Source organism: Pygoscelis adeliae, unplaced genomic scaffold (assembly GCF_000699105.1).
Source record: "Pygoscelis adeliae isolate BGI_AS28 unplaced genomic scaffold, ASM69910v1 Scaffold179, whole genome shotgun sequence".
NCBI lineage: Eukaryota > Metazoa > Chordata > Aves > Sphenisciformes > Spheniscidae > Pygoscelis > Pygoscelis adeliae.
Window position 1 is genome coordinate 1,705,593 of NW_008825612.1, and position 20,683 is coordinate 1,726,275.

General features: G+C 43.4%; 1 protein-coding gene across 1 annotated transcript in view; it reads right to left on the reverse strand.

Annotated features, from left to right (window-relative positions):
- SYT16 (synaptotagmin XVI) overlaps positions 1-20,683 on the reverse strand; it is a 40,601-nt gene that overhangs the window by 15,677 nt on the left and 4,241 nt on the right. The window contains exon 2 of the mRNA XM_009332732.1: positions 2,927-3,183. Coding sequence (XP_009331007.1) covers positions 2,927-3,183 — 257 coding nt within the window. The remainder of the gene's footprint in view (positions 1-2,926; positions 3,184-20,683) is intronic.

Sequence of the window (20,683 nt, forward strand, 5' to 3'; positions counted from 1 at the left end):
TTAATAGCCAGAAGGTGAATTAAGGCCTGTCACTAGCAGTCTGAGTCACCCTCCTCCTCAAACATTTATCTTCTTTCGCATTTCAAGTAACACTTCTTTTCAACATAGGAATCCTATTGTTTAGAGTACAGATAATGGGCCATAGGACTTCTGCTGTAATCCCCTTCAGAAGTGTCTAGGGTGGTATGTGTCTCAAACAAGACCTCGGACGAACCTCAAAATTTATATCTACTTCCTGTCAATCTACTTTTCAAGTGCTCAGATTCATCTGCCGTGACGTGCAAAGCTTTGGCTTTTCATATTTTCGTGTTTAAGGGGTTCGTGCACGTGAATACAAAAGTCCACGTGTGCACATTAGTGGTGGAGACCTGCTGTCGTACGCCTTGCAGAAGTAATGTCAAAGAGAGAAAACCGCTTGGACAGCACACAAAATGACTTGGTTGCCCATAAAAATGCTTTTCTGCAGGAACAGCAGGCTGCAAAGACAAAAACGCAAGGCAGGCCAGGTTGCCTGGAGAGAATGTGATGTTATGCAAATGTTAAGTGCTACTGTGTAGCTGTCAAGTTATTTCTGTCTGGTTGATGAAATAACATTTAAGAAGGAAACGTAATGGGATTGCACTCGATTCATGTTTCCCTCCACATGTTCATCCCTCCCCACTTTCATCTGTGTATTTGCTATTGAGGAGATGGAATCAAGGCACGTTTGAGAACTGCTGCTAAAGCGTGGAGACAACTGTGCTTGCAGCATAACGTTGCTTTCATCTACATGCCTGAGCTGGAGAATGTGAACTCCCATGTGTCATCATAAACCCACAGGTACGAAGATCCAAGAGGCACTTTCCTGCCCCAACAGGGCTGAGTATCTCAACTTCTGGCAGCATGTAGGGCAGACTGAAGGTCAGCTATCTGTTTTTTGACAGAACAGCTAGAAAGGATCTGGATTTCAGGAAATCTCAAATTGTGCTACTATAGCTGTGGCCACATCCACTGCGAAGAAAACTGCATGAACTGGAGGCAGAAAGGAAAGAGAAATGTCAAACTCTGTGGCAGTGACCTTTCTGTGGGCAACCAAGCTTTAGAGACCTCATGGGCTGGCCCTTTCAGAGAGAACTGTGCTATCTGGGACTCACCCCTGTACAGGTTTTCAGCACACAAAGCTTACAGACGCTCAAATCTTCTTTCTGTGGAAGTCATTGACAGAATTCCTCTTGGCTTTCAGAGCTCAGATGGGGCTATGAGCCCTTGTGAATCTATTGGTTATACAGACACTTAAACTGGAATCCAAGAAAAGTGTGGGGTTTAGATATTTCATCTGAATTTCCTTCTTTCCCTCTTCCTAACACAGTTGTTGAGATGTCAAGCCAAGTATACCAATTGATACTGTATGTCTAACCTGGTCATTCAGGACAGTCAATATCAACTTCACTAGGTAAAATAAGTCCATTTCTGCCAGAGAAACCTGAAAGAGCAGCTAATTATAGACAAGGCTTGAAATGGTACTTGTGTTTCCACTGCAGGGGCATAAAATCATCATTTTTGTCTCTAAAGAGAGGTCCTCTGAGTGGAGCATAATAGTGCTTGGACATTTCTGGCTCATCAGAACATTTAGTTCCTGCAATAAAAAGTCTTTCATTAATCCACACAATACCTTTGGATGAGAAGCTGCTTGTAGTATCCCATACTGGGACTTGGGCATATCTGCCCCCTGATGCTATAACCATTCTTTGAATTTTTAAAATGTAGATACCAGGACCAAGACAAGAGATGTATTCCAAAGAAATATAAAAGGACACCGGAGACATTGCGGCACATGTGAACCATGGCAATGTACATCAAATGTGGAAAAGGAGAAATGAGCCTCAGATGGGCGGGCAGACAGTGCGTGTCAGAGGCACACAGCAGAGAGAGGGCAGGGCTGCCGCCACGCAGAGTTCCCATGTGCTGCGTAGTATTTTGTGGGACTGGTTTATGCAGCAAACCAAAATGGTGTTCAAAACACCCCTTAGGGCTGGAGCATATGCATCGAGGAGCTGCTTTGCATCTCTTTAACTGGTTGCAGGCAGCATGCTCTGAGGAAAGGAACCTCTTCCTCAAAGCCTTATTGCTTAGAGTGTGATGGAGGTATTAATTTCCACAGCTGAAAAACAGTCTCTTTTAACTCAGGCAGAAGATGTGACCTTTGTGTTGCTCTTTTAACATGTCTGATGCAGGCTGATATTTTTTCGGAAATCTAATCTTGTAGTAAAATAATAATGAAAACCAACACATCATACAGAAAGATTGTAAGAGAAAAGGGGGATGCCAAGTCATCAGGTGTTTACAATGCCTTAAAATCTATAATGTTTTCTTGAGGCTTCAAAATAAAGGTACAGAACTAAGGGAAAGCAGAGGAGCTCTCAGGCGCTCTCCTCCCCTGGAAGGACGCCTGGTATCAGTGGGGACCAGAGTGATGGTCACTTGGCCAAGTCACGGGCCACCTCCACCAGTTGCCTCCAGCTTTCCAGATGCTTCCCATTGTCTAAGCCATAGAAACCATCCAGAAAAAGAGGCGTAGATCTGACCCAGTGACCACACACCATGTCCCTAGACACACACCCTGCACATACAGCCAGTAACAAAGCCCTGGGCCATTGCTAAATGATCATAAATGCTGTCAGGCAGCTAATGGCTCCAATTTCAGTTCAAAGATTTCAGTCAAAAATCAAGCAATAAAACAGCTTCTCTGAATGAGTGTTAGTAGCAAGAGGTAAAATGCAAGAAAAAGGGGAAATACATAGAGAGGGGTGTATGTTCACGCACACAGGAGTACCATTATCTTGTGCTGTGCTGATCAATTTTCACTTCATTTCTCCCCTAACATGTTTTGGCCCCCAATATCCTTCAAAAGCTTACACTGTGTGTAATAAATGACAATTCACCATACCTCAGGGCTCCAAGCCGATGAGCTGTCAGTAGCATCATTTACTTCGAATCCCTGGTTGGTAAATGCTGTCTCCGTTTCCAAACGTCCTTCCGTGGCTTGCCGGCTAATGCCATCGGCAATGCTGGACTCCATCCTAGTCCCTTTACGCTGCCCAGTGCCACTACTCTCAATTGTTGTTCTTGAATCAACAGGTACATGGTCATCTTCACGATAGGATAGGTTGTCTTGGTAACTCAGTTGGCTTAGTCCATCCAGATCTAACAATTTTCAGCAAGAAAATAATTTCAGAGGGATTAGAATAAATTCCTCCCCCTCTACCTCCCAAAATGTGCCTTTCTCTCCTTTCTTTTCTTTTTTTTTTTTTTGCCCTCATCTCTAGTGTATGCAAGAGACAGTTTCTACTTCTGAGTACTGCAGCACTGAACTTATAAAATAACAACTCCTGTATAAATCAGCATTTGATGGAGTGGACATGGCTGTTTCTTACCCCATCCTGAACTGAGAAACCGGTTGCCTTTACTTGAAGAAGCGAACAACCAACTGCAATTATCAGTGGAGTGCTTGGGATATTCAAGTGCCTTGGGGCTACTTTGTGGCCCCAAAGCAATTGCTTCCATGAAAACACGGGTCAGACAAATTACAGAAAAGCACAGCATAGGCCTGATGAACAGGTACCAGCAATTTCCTTTTATGCAGGAGGAGGAGGAGGAAAGGACAGGAGTTAGCATTCCCCTCAAGGGGATGGTGCTGGTGAGGAAAGGAGTTTTATGGAGATAACAGAGTGCCACCACGACCCTGTCACCCATCCCTGAGAGCTTGGGTGCGCGTGAACAGCCCCACAATCCAACTAGATATCTCCAAATCCCATGTTTGGGCTAAATTGTCCCAAGGGCAACTGAGGGGATATGTGTTCCCTGATTTCCTGCCTGCTTTTATTAGTTTTAATTCATCTGATCCTACATACTTACTCCATGGGCTAAAGTAAGGTTCATTAATGAGAATAAAATAATCTTCTCTGGTTCAGACCATAGATTCCTTCTCTGCACCACCGAAGACTCTATTTTGAACACAGGGCACTTTTCTCTACTTGAAGGCATCAGTGAGAGCTCTCCGGGTGGAGCGACACAGATAACTACATGTGCAGGGACACAGATGAAAATAACACCATGATTTGGCCTTGAACGAGTTCTGCAAGCACTTTCAGAAGAAAACCAGGGACCTCCCTCCTAATGCACCTGATGCCAGGCCTTGCTTTAGGAACACAAAGAGCTAGATTCTGCCTCCATCTCCTTCAAATAAGCAAGGAGCAGTTACAGTGAAAGAAAACAAGTTGTGCTTCCAGACAGCTGATGACAGTAATGAAAACAGAATGACTTCCTTTGCAAACACAGCTATTTGCGATTTAAAGGTTTCACAGAATGGTTGAGAATGGAAGGGACCTCTGGAGGTCATCTTTTTCACACACACACCCCCGCCCAAGCAGGGCCACCTGCTTGCTTGTTTTCAAACCTGCAGGTTTGTTCTCAAGAAGGTCATTACTATAGAACAATCTTTTTTTTTTCAAATTTGGTCTCCAACTCAAAACTTTAAAAAATAGTATTAACTACTGTGTTTAATAGAAAATTATTAGTTTGCTTTGGTTTAGATGAATCAATGTTTTCATTCCCTGCCTGATAAATGAAACAGGGAACCTGGTGACAACTGATATGGAGAAAGCTGAGGTACCCAACAACTTTTTTGCCTCAGTTTTCACTGGCAATCCCTCGTCTCACATCTCTCGAGTCCCTGAATCTCAAGGCAGGGACTGGAGGTCCCAGCCATCGTAGGAGAAGATCAGGTTTGACACCCTCTGAGGGACCTGAATATACACAAGTCCATGGGACCTGATGAGATGCATCCCAGGGTCCTGAGCGAACTGGTTGATGTAGTTGCTAAGCTGCTCTCCATCATACTTGAAAAGTCATGGCAGCCAGACGAAGCCCCCAGCAACTAGAAAAAGGGGAACTTCACACCCATTCTTTAAAAGGGTAAAAAGGAGGACCCTGGGAACTACCAATCAGTCAGTCTCACCTCTGTGCCCAATAAGATCATGGAACAGATCTTCCTGGAAGATATATCAAGGCATACGGATGACAGGAAGGTGATTAGACACAGTCAATACGGCTTCACAAAGGGCAAACCCTGCCTGACTAATCTGGTGGCCTCCTATGATGGAGTAACTGCATTGGTGGATAAGGGAAGAGCAACAGATGTCATCTAACTTGACTTCTGTAAGGCCTTTGACATGGCCCCACACAACATCCTTGTCTCTAAATTAGATAGATATGGATTTGATGGATGGACTATCTGATGGATAAGGAGTTAGCTGCAAAGCCTCATACAAAGAGTTGCAGTCAGTGGCTCAATGTCCAAATGGAGATCACAAACAAGTGCTGTGCCCCAGGGATCCGTACTGGGACCAGTACTGTTCAGTATCTTTATTATTGACACAGACAGTGGGATTGAGTGCAACTCAGCAAGTTTGCAGATGACATCAATCTGAGTGGCACAGTTGATACACTTGAGGGAAGGGATGCCATCCAGAGGGACTTTGACAGGCTTGAAAAGTGGGCCAATGTGAACCTCATGAGGTTTAACAAGGTCAAGTGCAAGGTCCTGCACATGGGTCAGGGCAATCCCCAATATCAGTACAGACTGGGGGAAGAATTGTTTGAAAGCAGCCCTGCCGAGAAGGACTTGGGGGTACTGGTAGATGAAAAATCAGATATGAGCCAGCAATGCGTGCTTACAGCCCAGAAGGCCAACCGTAGCCTGGGCTGCATCCAAAGCAGTGTGGCCAGCAGGTCGAGGGAGGCGATTCTGTCCCTCTACTCCGCTCTTGTGAGACCCCATCTGGAGTACTGCATGCAGGTCAGGGGTCTCCAGCTCAAGAAAGACATGGACCTGTTGGAGCAGGTCCAAAGGAGGGTCATGAAAATGGTCAGAGGGCTGGAACACCTTTTCTATGAAGAAAGGTTGAGAGAGTTGGGATTGTTCAGCCTGGAGAAAAGGTGTCAGGAAGATCTTATTGCTGCTTTTCAATACTTAAAGGGGGCTTATAAGAAAGACGGAGAAAGACTTTTTACCAGGGCCTGTAGTGATAGGGCAAGGGGTAATGGTTTTAAACTGAAAGAGGGTAGATTTAGATTGCATATAAGGAAGAAATTCTTTACTATGAGGTGGTGAGACACTGGAACGGGTTGCCCATAGAAGTTGTAGATGCCCCATCATTGGAAGTGTTCAAAGTCAGGTTGGATGGGGCTTTGAGCAACCTGATCATGGCAGGGGGCTGGACTAGATGATCTTTAAAGGTCCCTTCCAACCCAAGCCATTCTATGATTCTCTACACATCCCTCTGTCTAGAATAAAAAGCTCAAATCTTTCTGAGTAGAAGAAATTCTATGGTTGGCCTTAGCAGCAAATATGCTGTTTCTGATTCATACCTACTCCACAAAAAAAAAACCCAACAAAAAAACAACCAACAAGGGGAATGGGGATTATACTCAGGAAACATTTCCTGGAGGTGTGCAGAAGTCCTTGCCCCTCTCCTTGGCTGCTCTTTCAATTTAACAGCTCAGAGATTAGGAGAATAACTTTATTTCTTCAACTATGAATGGTCTACATTCTCCCTCCCAGTAAAATGCTTCAAGCATGGGCACTTCAACAGAGAAGTCTGAGAGCACCTCACAGCTTTGTAATTATGGTCCTCTTCTGAGACATGGGAGATGGTCCTTCAGGAGGAAAGAGGGATCCAAATTCAGATCTCTCAAATTCCAGGTGAGTGCTCTTCTCACTCCCTTCTGAAAAGCAAAACCCACCTCTTCTCCTCCTCATCCTCCCATCTGGCAGACCTAGTCCTGAAACAAAGAGCCCTCATTGTCTCGCCTCTGCCCTGAGCTGAGACTTTTGAGTGAGGGTAGACAGTAATTTGATTTTTTGCCATTACTCCCATTCTTCTCTACAAAATCAGAAAACAGAAAGAAGTAAACATAAGAACGTAAGCAAGAAATAAAATAACAGAAATTCCACAAATTTACTGAGACTGAATGGGTACAGGCGCTCCTTAAGGCATTTAATTAGCAAGCCAATGTCTAATACACATTTTAAACAGTGGGTCATCCATCAAAGCACACACCACACAGCAGGCTTTCAGAATAAAATGCTACTGTAGTAAGAAATTATCCTCACACAATTGTCTTGTGGTTTTGACTCCTGCTGGGATAATATCTAGATCAATAATAGAGGAATTTTCAAAAACTACATTAAAGCCATAAAAGGCTATTCATAACAGGAGAACTCCAGAAATATATTAATAGAGCAAGCTATCTCTCTAAGACTCAGGCACAAAATTAATGTGTTAGGAAAGCAAATGTAGTATTCAGGGAAAGGAAGGGAAAAGGTGATTCACCAAAACCATTTAGTGAAACAGTCTGGCTTTTCCTTTAAATTTAAAGTAGTTTGGTAAGAGATAATCACTTGTAAATACCAGTATTAGAGGATCATTACAGGTAATAGCCCAACCATACAGACTAGAACAACTACACCTCCCCGGTTACATCTGTGCTAACATTATTAATGGTCTAACTTTATTAACGGTTGGATTTGACAATCTTAAAGGTCTTTTCCAACCTAAACGATTCTATGATTCTATGATTATATTCACAAAAAAGTGGTCAAAACAGAAATTCTTCATGTAAAGGAAAAGGTCAGAGCAGTAAAATGCCTGTAATTTACCCGAGAGATCTTTAAGGAAGAAAATGTCAACTGTCTTATGAATACCTGACATGAATAAACAGCACAGCATCAGGGATATACGTTGAGACAGCATTATCTAACTATCTGAACTTTAATTAGCCAAGAGTCTCTGCAGAGCAATAGCAGCCAATTCTAAAATTATGGGCAGATAGCACTGTACACTAAGAGAGGGCTGGTTTTTTCAGTCCTGTCCCCAACCTTTCCCTGTTGTGTCACGTGTGCCCACAAGCCAAGAAGCAGGCAAGGGGAATACTGGGGAACAGAAATCACCAATAAATCAGGAAAGTCTGTATTCAAGGTTGGAGAACTGGCTATGAAGAAACTGTGACTTTTATCAGATGAAAGGATGAGCATCACCTCCAAATAGAACTCTAACAGGTACTGGGATATGGAAGCACTGCTCCAAAGATACAGGGAAAGCTCATCACATCAAACACTGAAAATCAGGCTGGAAAATACTGTGAAGTCTCCCCTCACATTGGCAGGTAAACAGCCTGATTAACCTCCAGGATATTTCTTCTTTTTCAGTGATACACAATCTTTCAGTCCTATGAAGCATTACAACGTGCTAAAGAAATGTCCTGAGAGGCCTCATCAGTTCCTAAAACACACTGCCAGAGTTAAAAGATGCGAGCCTAGTAGATCTTAACACTACGTAGTTCATTGACCAGCAAGAAACACTGAGATGAAGAGTTTAATGCGTGCCTGTTACCTGTGCTGACCAAGGCGATGTTTGCTCTGTGGACTGCAGTGAATGAATCATTGTGCTTTTACAAGAAAAAGCATGTCTTCTCTTTGCAATTTTCCAAAACGAGAGAAATTTGATCCTTTCTTCTAGACTATACATAAACACATGCTGAAAGTTAAGAACCTGTTTAAATATGGTCCAGAGGAGGAAAGGATTTCAGTATGGATCTAGGTACTTCTGGACTTGAAATCCTCCTAGCTACTAGGAGTGATTTTCAACCCCCTCTTCCTGAAAGACAGTAACAGCAGCAGAGATACAAGTTAGTGGGACTGAGGCATATTTGTCCTCATACAGCAGTAATCCTCTTGCCTGGCCCTTGCTACAGCCACAGTTCCAAATCACTCTGCGGCACCCCGGCACCACGTGCTTCTTCGCACTGAACCAAACCAGATACAGGGAGTCCGAGCAGTGCTTCTGCCTCTGGTTATTTTGAGATTAGCCATCAAAAAGTGCTAAAAAACTTCCTAGAAGAGCCTCAAAGGAGCAGAATCATTATCTAATTACAATAAATCTAAACAAAAATGGCTTGTAAATTTTAGGGGTTAAAGAGAAAAAGGATCTTAAATTTCAAGTGACATCATGCAATCAGGCCAAGATTGTTTAATTTACCACATGCTGGGTAATAGCCTGAGAAGACTCCATGTTACCAGAACTAAAATAGGCTCTTTATTAACAGGGTGATTTGCAGAGAGTCTGTGGGCAGAGCTGGCATTCAAGCCATTCAGCTCCCCAGAGCATCCTCCAAACACTTCCTTCCTGCAGTGTGCACTTCTCTTTCCAAGCTCTATTCAGGTTACTACAAAGATTTTTAACAGGTGAAAAGTTAAAGCTAGATGAGTCCAAAGTGCAGACTGTCACGACACTGATAACAGAAACAGACGGTCAAGGAAAATCTCATGTGTGAGAAGACTTTGACATATGTCAAAAGGCTGAGTGGGAGAGAAGCTATTCAGGGCTCTCCGAGATGCTCAACTTCGCTGTATGCCTAAGTTTGTTACAGATTTCTGATTCTGTAAGAAAAGAAAACTACCAGCTATATGAGTAAAAGGTCTGTTAAGAGAACACAAAGAGAAGAGAAGTCTCGGGCAGAGTCCGAAGAAGGTCTGAAAGTGCCATGATCCCAATCCAGACTCAGCACTTTCGAAAGATCCTTCATCCCTCCCATCCAGAAAGGTCCAGAGGATCTGCTCAGCTGAAACAGTGTTTGATACACCGTCGGGGCACAATGATGGCTTTACACACACAAACCTTTCTGTGTTTTGCGATCACGGCACCAGCTAGGAGCCAAAATGGACTCTCACACACATGGAGTTCTCGGACCAGCAACTGGGGGGTGGCAGGGTGTGGGGTTATCTAGGATTTACCGCAACCACTCAGCTTTTCTCCCAAATAAACGTCTCATATTGGGAGCTGTGGGTGTGTGTAACTATTGCTGTACACCCAGTAACAGCAGCTCTACATGCCTCAGAAGCCTCTCTGGGTTTGAAGGAGACCTGACATACCCAAAGATCAGTTTATAGGTGTTTGTAACGAAGGGTCTAATCCTGAGCTTAGTGAGGTATGGGGCAGAGAACCGAGTATCTTAGTGAAAGCAGGCATCAACATCTGGTTTCATCTAGTTTCTGAACAGCTATTTAAACAATATTAATATTACCTCTGAAAAGAAAAGTAAGAGCAACTCTGCACCATGTTGTGCCAGAAGAAGAGTTTGATGGAGAGCCATATCTTGAAATGACTGCTCTAATCAGAGGGTGCACCAAAATCAAGCAATTGTACTTCAAAATTAAAACATTCTATGGAACAAAAAACAAAGCGCACTTTCACGGCTCTTGCCTCTAATGAAATTCTCCAGATTTTAGAATGTGTTCAGGCCAATTTTCTAAGTAGCTACATTTTTAAATGCATTTCATCTCTGTTTGTATAGAAGAGTCATTATATTAGTCCATAGAAGATCATAAAATTCTTCCCTTCTGTGCCATAAATTTTTAGTTTCTGTCACTGCCTGACATTTGGCATATGCGTTGGCAAATGGTACAGCATAATTCATTCACCGCTCACCTTGTGTTTGCAAAGCTGTTACAAAAGCTTCAACTTAGCATTCAAATTCTGCTAAAAGGCTTGCTAAAGAAATTACTTAAGTGGCACAGACCAAAAATAATTAGAATGAAGTCCTGCAGTCTTTACTCTGGCAAAATTGGCAATAAAATCCATGAAAATCCCTGTGGATTAGGAGCCAGAATTCAAAAGCCGTATACAGTTCATGGACTTCAGCAGGGCTTGGATCCAGACTCTTCCCTCTAAGTATTTTAGACCGAGCTGCAGGTAACCAACAAGGAAACCAAGTTTAGTAAGACAGAAAGCAAGATTCAGGACTTGCTCTCCACAGCAGAAGAACCTCTCCATGTTGAGGCTGCAGATCTTAAAGACTCCAACTTCTTTAATCTTATTTCATGCAAACAGTACCTTTGCATTCAGATACCTCTGTACTGTACTCCTCATGGCTAGAGAGCAAACGGCTGAATTTGGATCTACGCTCCACACCTGCTGGTGTTGCTTTTTCAGATACTTTTGATCGAAAACTTTGTGAGCATGACACAGAGATCTCAAACTGATCACCTCATCATCACTGCCTGAAAATGCTGTCTGTTCTTCATCCTCCCTGCAACTGTTTACTGGGAGAAAAACACAACTCGGGCTTTAGACAGTCTGCTGTCCTTGACCAAAAGCCAGATGTCACAGCACACTTCTAGCTCTCAGATGGACCTTCTGGGGAGAAAAAGGGGACCAAGGGTTTAGGGAGGACTGGAGAATGAACTTGAGAATCACCTGCTTCTTCAAACCTCTGGAAAGCCTGGGCATGTCATATTGTATCAGCAACATTTACATGTTATTAGACCTTGCCCAACTCTACACATTACCCTATTTTTTTTAAACGAAGATATTTAACAGAGCAGAACACAAAGTAAGACACAACAGACATAGAGAACCACTTGTAAAATCATTAGCACGTGCAAAGAAAAAGCAGTAAGCAAAGGACTTGAAAACTTTTTCATGCTTCCATTTCCCTGCAGCTCCTGCTAAGTTGGAAAGGGAACTTCTTTTGTGCAGAAAAAGCAACTCAGACGTAACCTGCTGTGGGTAATACCATGAACACATAAATACGGCACGTGGCTAACAGGCACTGCTGACTCCATCTGCCAGCAGCAGAGGAACTCGGGAGACCAATGTAAATTGTAACCTTTAAAAGTGAAGATACGCATTTGAGCACGTCCCTGCGAGTGCCCTTCCCTTCCTGCTACCAACACGTGCTTTGAATATGAGATGACTGCACCCTCGTTAGTACGTGAATATCCGCCAGATGGGGGAAGGAGGGTTCAATACATGCTATATATACTTGGCCTTGCTTTGTCAGGATGAAAATGCAGAGGCATTTTGCTGATCCCCCCGCCATCCCCATCAAGGAAGCACAACAGCAGGACGTTTCGACCCACCGACGCGCACAGAGAAGGGAGCAGGGGGGACAACGGGCAGTCGGTGTGTATGTGCACGTTTGCGTACACGCGTGTGAACAAGCCAGCTGTCAAGTGTGGTCGGTCCACTGCTTGCTCGTGAGCATGAAGTATATGATAAGGTTGCCAAGACTCGCTTTGATAATCGCCATGGCAAACCCGAGCAGCTAAACAAATGAGCATTGCAGACAAACGGGTGGAGAGCAGCTTTCTGAGTGACACTGCCTGGTTTTGGAGGGAAAACACCTTTTTTTCACCTCAGATCTCACTTACAGCAATCACACGGCTACAGGTGGGGAAAACGGATCCTGCTTTTACACACTGTGTTAGGTCTATTAAAAGTCTGCAGTATAAACTTAATAACTACTGTCACTGCTCCATAAATTTCCTGCTGCTGCACAGAAGACAGCACTCAACTCCCGGGGCGGAGAGGACAGAGCAAGGAAGCGGGCAGTACCCAAGCAAACTGCTCCCACCACCAGCCCAGCAGAAGCTGGCTTCTTCCATGCCGCCACGCTGGCAAATTTGACCCTCTGGTCTGATTTGCCACAGTTTGACAATAAACCTGCTGTTCCTTCTAGAAAATTGCTCTCAATTAGAGGAAAAAGCTAAGTGTTCCTATTCTGATAAAAATGAAAAATTTTTTAGACATTAGTTTGTAAATGGTCAGTGACCAGCTATCATAAAAATTGATTATTTTTATGTAAGCTGTTAAAAATAAGTTTCTTTGAATTTTTTTTAAATAAAAATTATTGCAAGCTGTAACAACCCTATGGCCTAAATGTGCTACGATCTATTCAATTCATCAAAACACATAAAACTAAACATTCCTTTTCAGCCAACTGCGTTGTCAATTCACTACCTGCAGCTTGTGCAGCCTCTACAGAATTAATTTAAATGCTTGGCAAATGCTGGTAAGTTCTATTTATATGTGTATATCTTTTGGGTATTTAAGATAAAAAAAAAAAATTATTCCAGTTTAAAGAAAAGCCTACTTTTCACTCAAACAGCTTGCCAAAAATCCTGAGTAAAATACCATCTTTAGTAATTAAGCCACATCTTTCACCATTTTCTAAAACAACTGTAACATTAAAACCCTGGGTCCGTGGGCACGAGGCTGTATACTTAAATAAATGCGCATTAACGTAGTGTACAATTCTGGTTATTACAAGAAATTTCGCAAAGGCCGCGTGGATCCAGCACTCCCGGACCGCTCCTGTAAGGGCACTCCCTGGGTGAACCTGCATGCAACTCCCTGCAAAACAAAGCAGAGCCCTCTTTCCAGGACAGAAGGGGAAGGGTGAAGGGATGGAGGGGAGGGGTTTGGCCTGCTTTGATACATCATTGGGCACTTGACTTTGACTTCAACTTTACAAATCCCCAAAGCATGACCGCGTCACTTGTTATGACACAGGATGCTATTTCTTACTAGCATTTGGAGGCATACAGGCTAATTAAACGGTGGCACTGGGGAACCTGTAGCAAATGCTCGATACGTCTGCTGCTGAATCTCTGCCTAAGCAGCAGACAGCTCCGTGTCAACTAAATATCTCTGTATTAATAAAACTAACTTTACCCAGGGGAGAGAAAAATGTTCACCATGCAAATATACAAGTGTCCTGATTAGGAAAGGGCAAGGGGGAAACATTTTCTCTATCACCATGGAAACTTAAATAAAGGACCCATAATTACAATCTAAATTCTGGAAAGATAATGAATACATCTTGAGATCTGCAGATGTTGTGTAGCATATACATATTTCTAGCAACTTCAACTCAATTACTTCTATGCAGCATCTGTTTTACAAATCAACTTCCCACCACTCATAAGGAGGCACGTGGGATTTATTTTTTTTTCCCCCGAGGAGACAGTGGGGGAGGAAGGTGGGTGACCTCTTTTTCTGGCAAGGTATTTCAAACTACCACTATTTATTCAGAAATTTCAAACACCCAATCAGTTACAAAGTTAGCTTACAGGCATCCAAATACACTAAGCTAAAATGCATGAAATAAATAATTCAAGAATTCTCTGCAGTGTTACCAAGTATAAAGAATAACTTACCATTTGCTCAAAGCTTATCCAAGAAAAAAAAATACCGAATAAAATACAGAGCGTAGGTGTAAAATATAGATGTACTGCATGCATCCTGTCTGCCTGCATGTTAAAAAAAAACAACGAAAACAACAGTCATTTTGGCTGAACAATGAAAAGGTCACAAATGTCAAATTTCTGCTTTTCTGTACATTTAATGCTGCCCTTGTGCCTCCATTTTCTTAAAGATTTTGATTCTGCTTTACGGAAGTCAATGAGAGTTTCAATGGGAGCCTCACCAAGCCCTGAAGGAAGCAGAAGTACTATACAAAAAAAAAAAAAAGTATTTGATTGTATTGTCTTGAACCCAAGACAATATCAGTACATCTATGCATAATGCATATACTCGGAGGATCCCAGGAGCGCTCTGTGCTGTGTTCTTTGCTATTATAGAAGCAGTCACATAGGCCTGGCCTTAAAATTTTCATGATCAGGATGACATAGAGAAACAGTGATCTGCAATAGCTCCTAACTCAGCAAAACCTAGAACTGCACACAGAAAGAAAAGGGCTTTTCTTTTGGAAAACTGGAAAGGCCTGCTGCAAACAATGGATATGTTAAAGCTTCTCAGAAAAAAGGAGGAACATTTTGTAAAGGGAACATTTAGCAACACGTGGAATTGCTACCACCAATTCCCATACAACTACAGCTCTGATTTGCAAGGTCTTCAATCTGGAGTCATCTTCTCGCTCTTGCTGTCAACCATTTGAACTTGGAGTTCAAATGAAAGTACAAAGTAACGCTACTACCTGATTTATGGGTTTGACTAAGGAGGAGACTACCCCATGCCTTCATTTGTGCTCAAAACTATTTGGAGATATAATCCAATCATCAAAAATCCTTCTTTTTATAAAACAGAAGCAAAATCCAAAACGCAGAACGTCCACCTAGACCTCAAATGTACTTAAAATTGATGGAGAATGCGCTGTGATACAGTAAACCCATGTTTCTACACGTGCCATTATGGACATAGAGACTGTGCACAGTGACCGTGCACCATTGACTAACACCGACTGGTCGTTTACTAACGAACAGAAGGCAGCCTTCACCTGGGCTTTCTCCTTGCACCCAGGCCCATGTGGTTTTGTCCCTTTTTGGTGCGTATACCAACCAGGGAGCCTTTTAGTGCCCAGTGGTAAACGTAAGGTCCACCCCTCTTTGCTGAGTGACAAGTGACAGCATCCTGCTTTTGCAACACATCAATCTCTATCTCTTCATCTGTCCTCACCCCATGACCAAACCAACTGGGAGCTCTCCAAGGCGAACACACTTGGGTGTTTGCATGTGATGCAGGCAGCGAGAATCACAGCTTGGCAGCTTTCATACCAAGGGACATTTCCATCAAAAAGAAAAAAAAGCAAACAAAAAAAAGTCAGAGAGCAATCAGAAACAAGTCATTATTTGGCTCTGACCATCAAGCACCTCCATAGCCAAACAAAACAGCAGTCAGAGCAATAAACTCCAATTCTGCACACTGCTGTGCAAAGAAATAGAGAACTGCCCACAGAAAACAGCATGAAAATCAACATCTTTTCCTGTTGCTTTTTTCCTACTCCCAAATTTGGATTTCAAAAATAGGAACATGGGATTCAGCTTCAAACCGACTCTCACTTTGCTGCCTAAGGTTCTTCCATAGCTAAAGGAAATGGCAGCCAAGAAGCAGAAGCAAAATCATCCCTGATTTTCCCAATTGCCTATTTTATGTTTTACATGTGGAGTAAGCATGAGTCAGGCTTCATTTATGCTACTGGGTTTTATTAGCACAGGCCTGGGATTTGTGGAGAAGTGGAAGAAAAAAGAGATTACACACTGTAGGAGACACTGCTAAGCCAGGAAAACCACTGGTGTGGATGCAGTTACATCCGTGAGTCAGCCTACACCCCTTTGCCAGCCCAGGTTAGGTTACTTGAAGAAAACATGCAGCTGCAGAGGCAGAAAAGCACCTTCTGTCAGCAGATGCTGTGTCTACGCTGGGGACTCCGCAGGGCACAGGTGTAGCTGTGTATGCTCTGGGGTGTGGGGCTGTAAATGCTCATGGTCTCAGAAACTAAACAAACTGCTGGATCCCAATGGCCAATGAGTTAGAAAACACCATCCTTTCCTTCCAACGAAAAATAACTTTCACTTTATAAGCATTATTTTTATGACAGTTTTCCTGGTAGCTTTCATACCACAATAGGTTGAATTCCTTCAGATTCCCCATCAATCGCCTCTTCTACTTGTTTGCCTGGCTTAGATACACACTTCTTCTAATGCAAGGGAGTCACTTTGTAAGCTCTCTCCACTACATTTAAGGAAGCTTCTCTGAACTGGCACTAGCTTCTTCCAGAAAGTGGCCTTTCACCTAGCAGAAATCAAACTGGTCAAGGAAATGCCCAGGAAACCCAGGGCACTGACTCCTGCTCCTCCTTAAAGCACGGTTTCACTACACCACACTCACAACCTGCTAGACCCAGCGTATGAACACCAATTACATACCATTCATAGCACCCAACACTGTAATCATTAGCTTCACACCCACAAGTCTTTGTTTGCTGATTAACAGGGTGAAAACCAACTCCCTCGCAAAGATATTTTGTTTGGGGTTGCTACGGATAACAACTGCATTGCAACAAGGCAGATATTTATTTTCCCACTGATTTTTCTAATTGAAACTTTCTGTTTGCTACCAGAGGGTTGATTCACCGCAGCCCCCCTTTGCCACTGCTGTAGCACCACCGTTTCCATGGCACTCTTGGGAAAATCACAGACTTCAGCAGCAGCAGTGGGTGAGGATGTGGTGCAACAAGACTCCCATGCGTTCAGGACCAAAGCTGTCACCCAAAAGGGACAATCCTGTCCTCCTTCCCTTCCCCTCTTCCCCTTGTTTCAGTTTTAGCAATCGTGGCCAACTCACCTGATTCAAAAGTAATAGGGAAGGGGCTGGTAACTCTGAGCTGAAGCAATGAGCTGGTCCAGTTCACCACACAATGGCATGCTTGTGAGGCCAGACATGGAAAGTAGCACAACTGTGTGATCGGGGAAGGACAATGTATCTCAGCTGCAGTTTTACATCAGCTACTGACAACTGCAAAACTGCACCCTCAAGGCCAATGGTTTTATAGCTACATTATTTATGGCAATAAGTCCAGACCCTAAAATTGACCCTGCGACACAGAGCTTCAGCAAACCTCAGTGCTCTCATTAATCCAAATTCAGGGCTTTCTCTCCAGCACCACCACTCTCATACTGTTTGCTGGAAAATACTCCTACACAGATTATGCTGCTATGTATGGACCGTATGGGCTTGAATCTCTCTCAGCCTCAGGAGAGAAATGCCTCCAAGCGCCCAGCTTGCGTGGGCAAGCACTCACGCCCAGTGCAATGAGTCCCTCCAGAGATGCTTCATCTCACATGGATACTGAGCTCTCTAGACAGGGGAGCACCTGCCTGAATATCAGGGAACTTTTAGGTAGGGTGATGAAGCCATGACAGCATCAGCTATTTTCATGGCCATCAGAAGGGATTTTCTACAGATTTTGCTACAGACTGGTTTAAGATTCAACCTAAGTCATTCATATTGGTCTACAAATAGGTACTGATGAAGCCTTCCTTCAGGAGGAAGAGACTGCATAAGAATCACGCAAACAGCATCTGCAGAGGTACAGCCCAACCACACCTTCCTCATTACCTGGAAGACCCACACAGCCCAACAATGCCATTCACTATCTATAAAACTGCACATTTTTTCTTTCTCCATGACTGTAACCTCCCTCTTTTCTTTCATTGCAGTCTTTCACCTTGGTTACTAAAACTGTTTCAGGAGTCTGTGAGGCCACTCAAATGATGGCTGCTGTCAACAGGTCATTACAACAGCCGAAAATGAACTGGGCACAAGGAAGTCATATCCACAGTCCTGTCTGGCAAGAGGTGAGGACCAACACCAGCTCACCTTTTGGCAGAGTGATCCCATCTGATATAAGCTTACATTAGTGGTTTTTGTGCTGTTAAGCAATGTAAAGAGGCTAGAAGGAAACAGAGATGGATTATCCATGCTTCCAAAAGTCCTAATGGTCATTCCCTTCTGCAAGCATTTGCCTGCCATCATGGGTTTGCATAAGTAGCCTTCTACAAAGCGGGTCAAGCTAGCAACAACTTGAGGGGGGAAAAAAAAAGAGACAAAAAGTACTACTGTTTGTATCAGCACACAGAAATACTATGTTCCAGCTCTGCACAGAGTGCTGCTAGTATGCCTGCACGTAACCTCCACCACAACACACTGAGATCATTCACACCTGCCTCGCCTGTAGTAGGAGATGGAAGGTGAGGAGGCAGGGCTTCTAGGAGAGAGGCAGCACTTCCCAGATGCTGCCAAGATGCTGTTTATTGGTAAATGAAGCCTCTTGAGTCCTAAACAACCTTCCCAGAGGAAGATAAAGTCGCAACTGCCATATGGGGAGTGGGAAGAGGATGCCACTTAGCAAAAGTGGATCAGAAAATACATGCACAAACACACATGCTCACACACACAATTTGTTCTGTAACTGCGCTGAATGGCAAAATCCATTTCTTCCTCTCAAATACATCCTTCTCCGTACAGCTTATGCAACCTTCTAGATGGCAAGAGCAGATGACAAGCACTCCTGAACAGAGCAACCTTCCTCATGCCCCCTAGGGAGCTAGGAGCAAGGAAGCTCTCCCACCAGACAAGGAACTTGGTGAAAACCCAAACTACTGATCTACTGTGGGCTTACAAAGATACTGTGTCTAAAATCACCGACTGAGGATGAACAGCAATGTTGACAGGCCCAAGACAGAGCCCACAATGGTAGCACCTTTGAAAATTTGTGTTTTGAACCACTCTTTGGCTTCATTCCCCCAGCTGTAAAGCCACCTTCCTTTCAGGGCTATTGTATACTCTCATCACCACTTACTTTTGGCATCATGGATGAAGATCCCTTATAATTTGAAACTTTGAAAAGACAGAACTGCAAAGGAGTACTTTAAATATAAAAAGGAACATGGTACCACCTTCACAAGGACAAAAGTCTGTGCACAAACACTTTCTTAGTGGTTCTGAAATTCCCAGAGAGAAAGCATTCCATGCAAACTCACGTCTGCACTTTATTTCAGAAAGCTGCGGACTCGTACCCTTTTCTTCAGAGACCAGATGCATATCCCCAGTCACGTTAGCGCTTTCTCCCACTCGAGCAGCCAGGAGTATTTTCTGTGAAGTGCTTTTGTCCACGGTCTGTCTTTGCTTTCTTTCACTCAGTCCTCGTGGTGCTATTGATTCAGTGTAGCCTCTTTAAATGTCCTGCTTTGAGTACAGGCACTGATTTTCATAGGGCTACATTCTGGCTAGAGCACTGGCTGGCTCCATAACCAGACAGGAGATAAAATTCATCAACACTTAGGATCTTTACATGGAAACTGGCCATCTAGCTATTTTAATCTCAGGTTCAAGCAGAAGTTTTATTTATCACACAAGCAACATCTTTTTGTTACCGGTATATTTTGCTATATGGGTTTATAGGACCTAATGAAAACTCACTTCTTGCCTAGGAATTCCTGGCCGTATGAAGGGTCATTTACTGAGGTCAGGAGTGCTCATATACAGCAGAAAGAATAATTTCCTCTACTACAGCAATTACTGGCAAAAATCAATGACCCCTGTTAAGCTGGAGGCCAAGGTAAGTAAATGCAATAGTGCTTTCTAGTTTTAACAACTCCCAGAGCCTCAGAGGCATGCCTCCCCTTACACATGTATTGAGGATAACTATGTAGCCATCTAGACAAGATTCCTATTAGGACGTTAAACTTCCTAGTATTCCAAGGTCAAAAAATTTATTTTAGTGCAACTGAAATGCAATCTTTAGCTAGCACTGAGACTGTCTAATTGATGGGAAAAAAATCTCCACAGACTTCATGCAGTTTAAGTGTAGTGCTCACCTATAAATTACACTAGTGTTATGAACAGTGTCAGACAGCTCGGGAGACTTCAATCACAGAACTCGCAGTGCAAAAATAGTTCAGCTCTGATTCAGAAGACTCAGTTCTGCTGGTGTGTCTGTCCCCATGCCTTTTCAGAGCAGTGTCTGCTGGAACTGCTAACTTAATAGTCACATTTGACTTTTTGTGTGCAAAGGACATGGGCCCTGAGGAAGAAGTGGGCTAAAGCCATAGCATTCATGGCACAATTATTGTTGCTCTTCACATTTTTCGTTATTACTTTTTTTTCTTTATAGATTTAGACTGAGAAGCAGACGGACAGGCCAGCTCTACCCCTCTGCTTGCAGTGCACTGCTTTTAGAAGTGACTTATTGCTCCGCTGCTTTTTTTCAATTCTTAAGCCAAACGTGCAATGATGGATTTGGCAGCCACACTCTTGCCAGCCACCCCCAGTCAGCTGAGCAGCAGTATCTTAGCCGCGGCAGGATGCAAAGGCTGCTCTCTCCCTGTTCTGAGATGGGAGACAGTTCCTCTATCAGAAACACTGAGGTTAGACAACGAAGGAGGGTCTCAAGGAAGCTGCAAGAGCAAGTTCATCTGTATTTGCAAAATCTACAACTACGTGATTTGCAAATGGTGGCAGGGATCTGCGTGCATGGAAGGGTCTGCCTTCCCATCATTAAC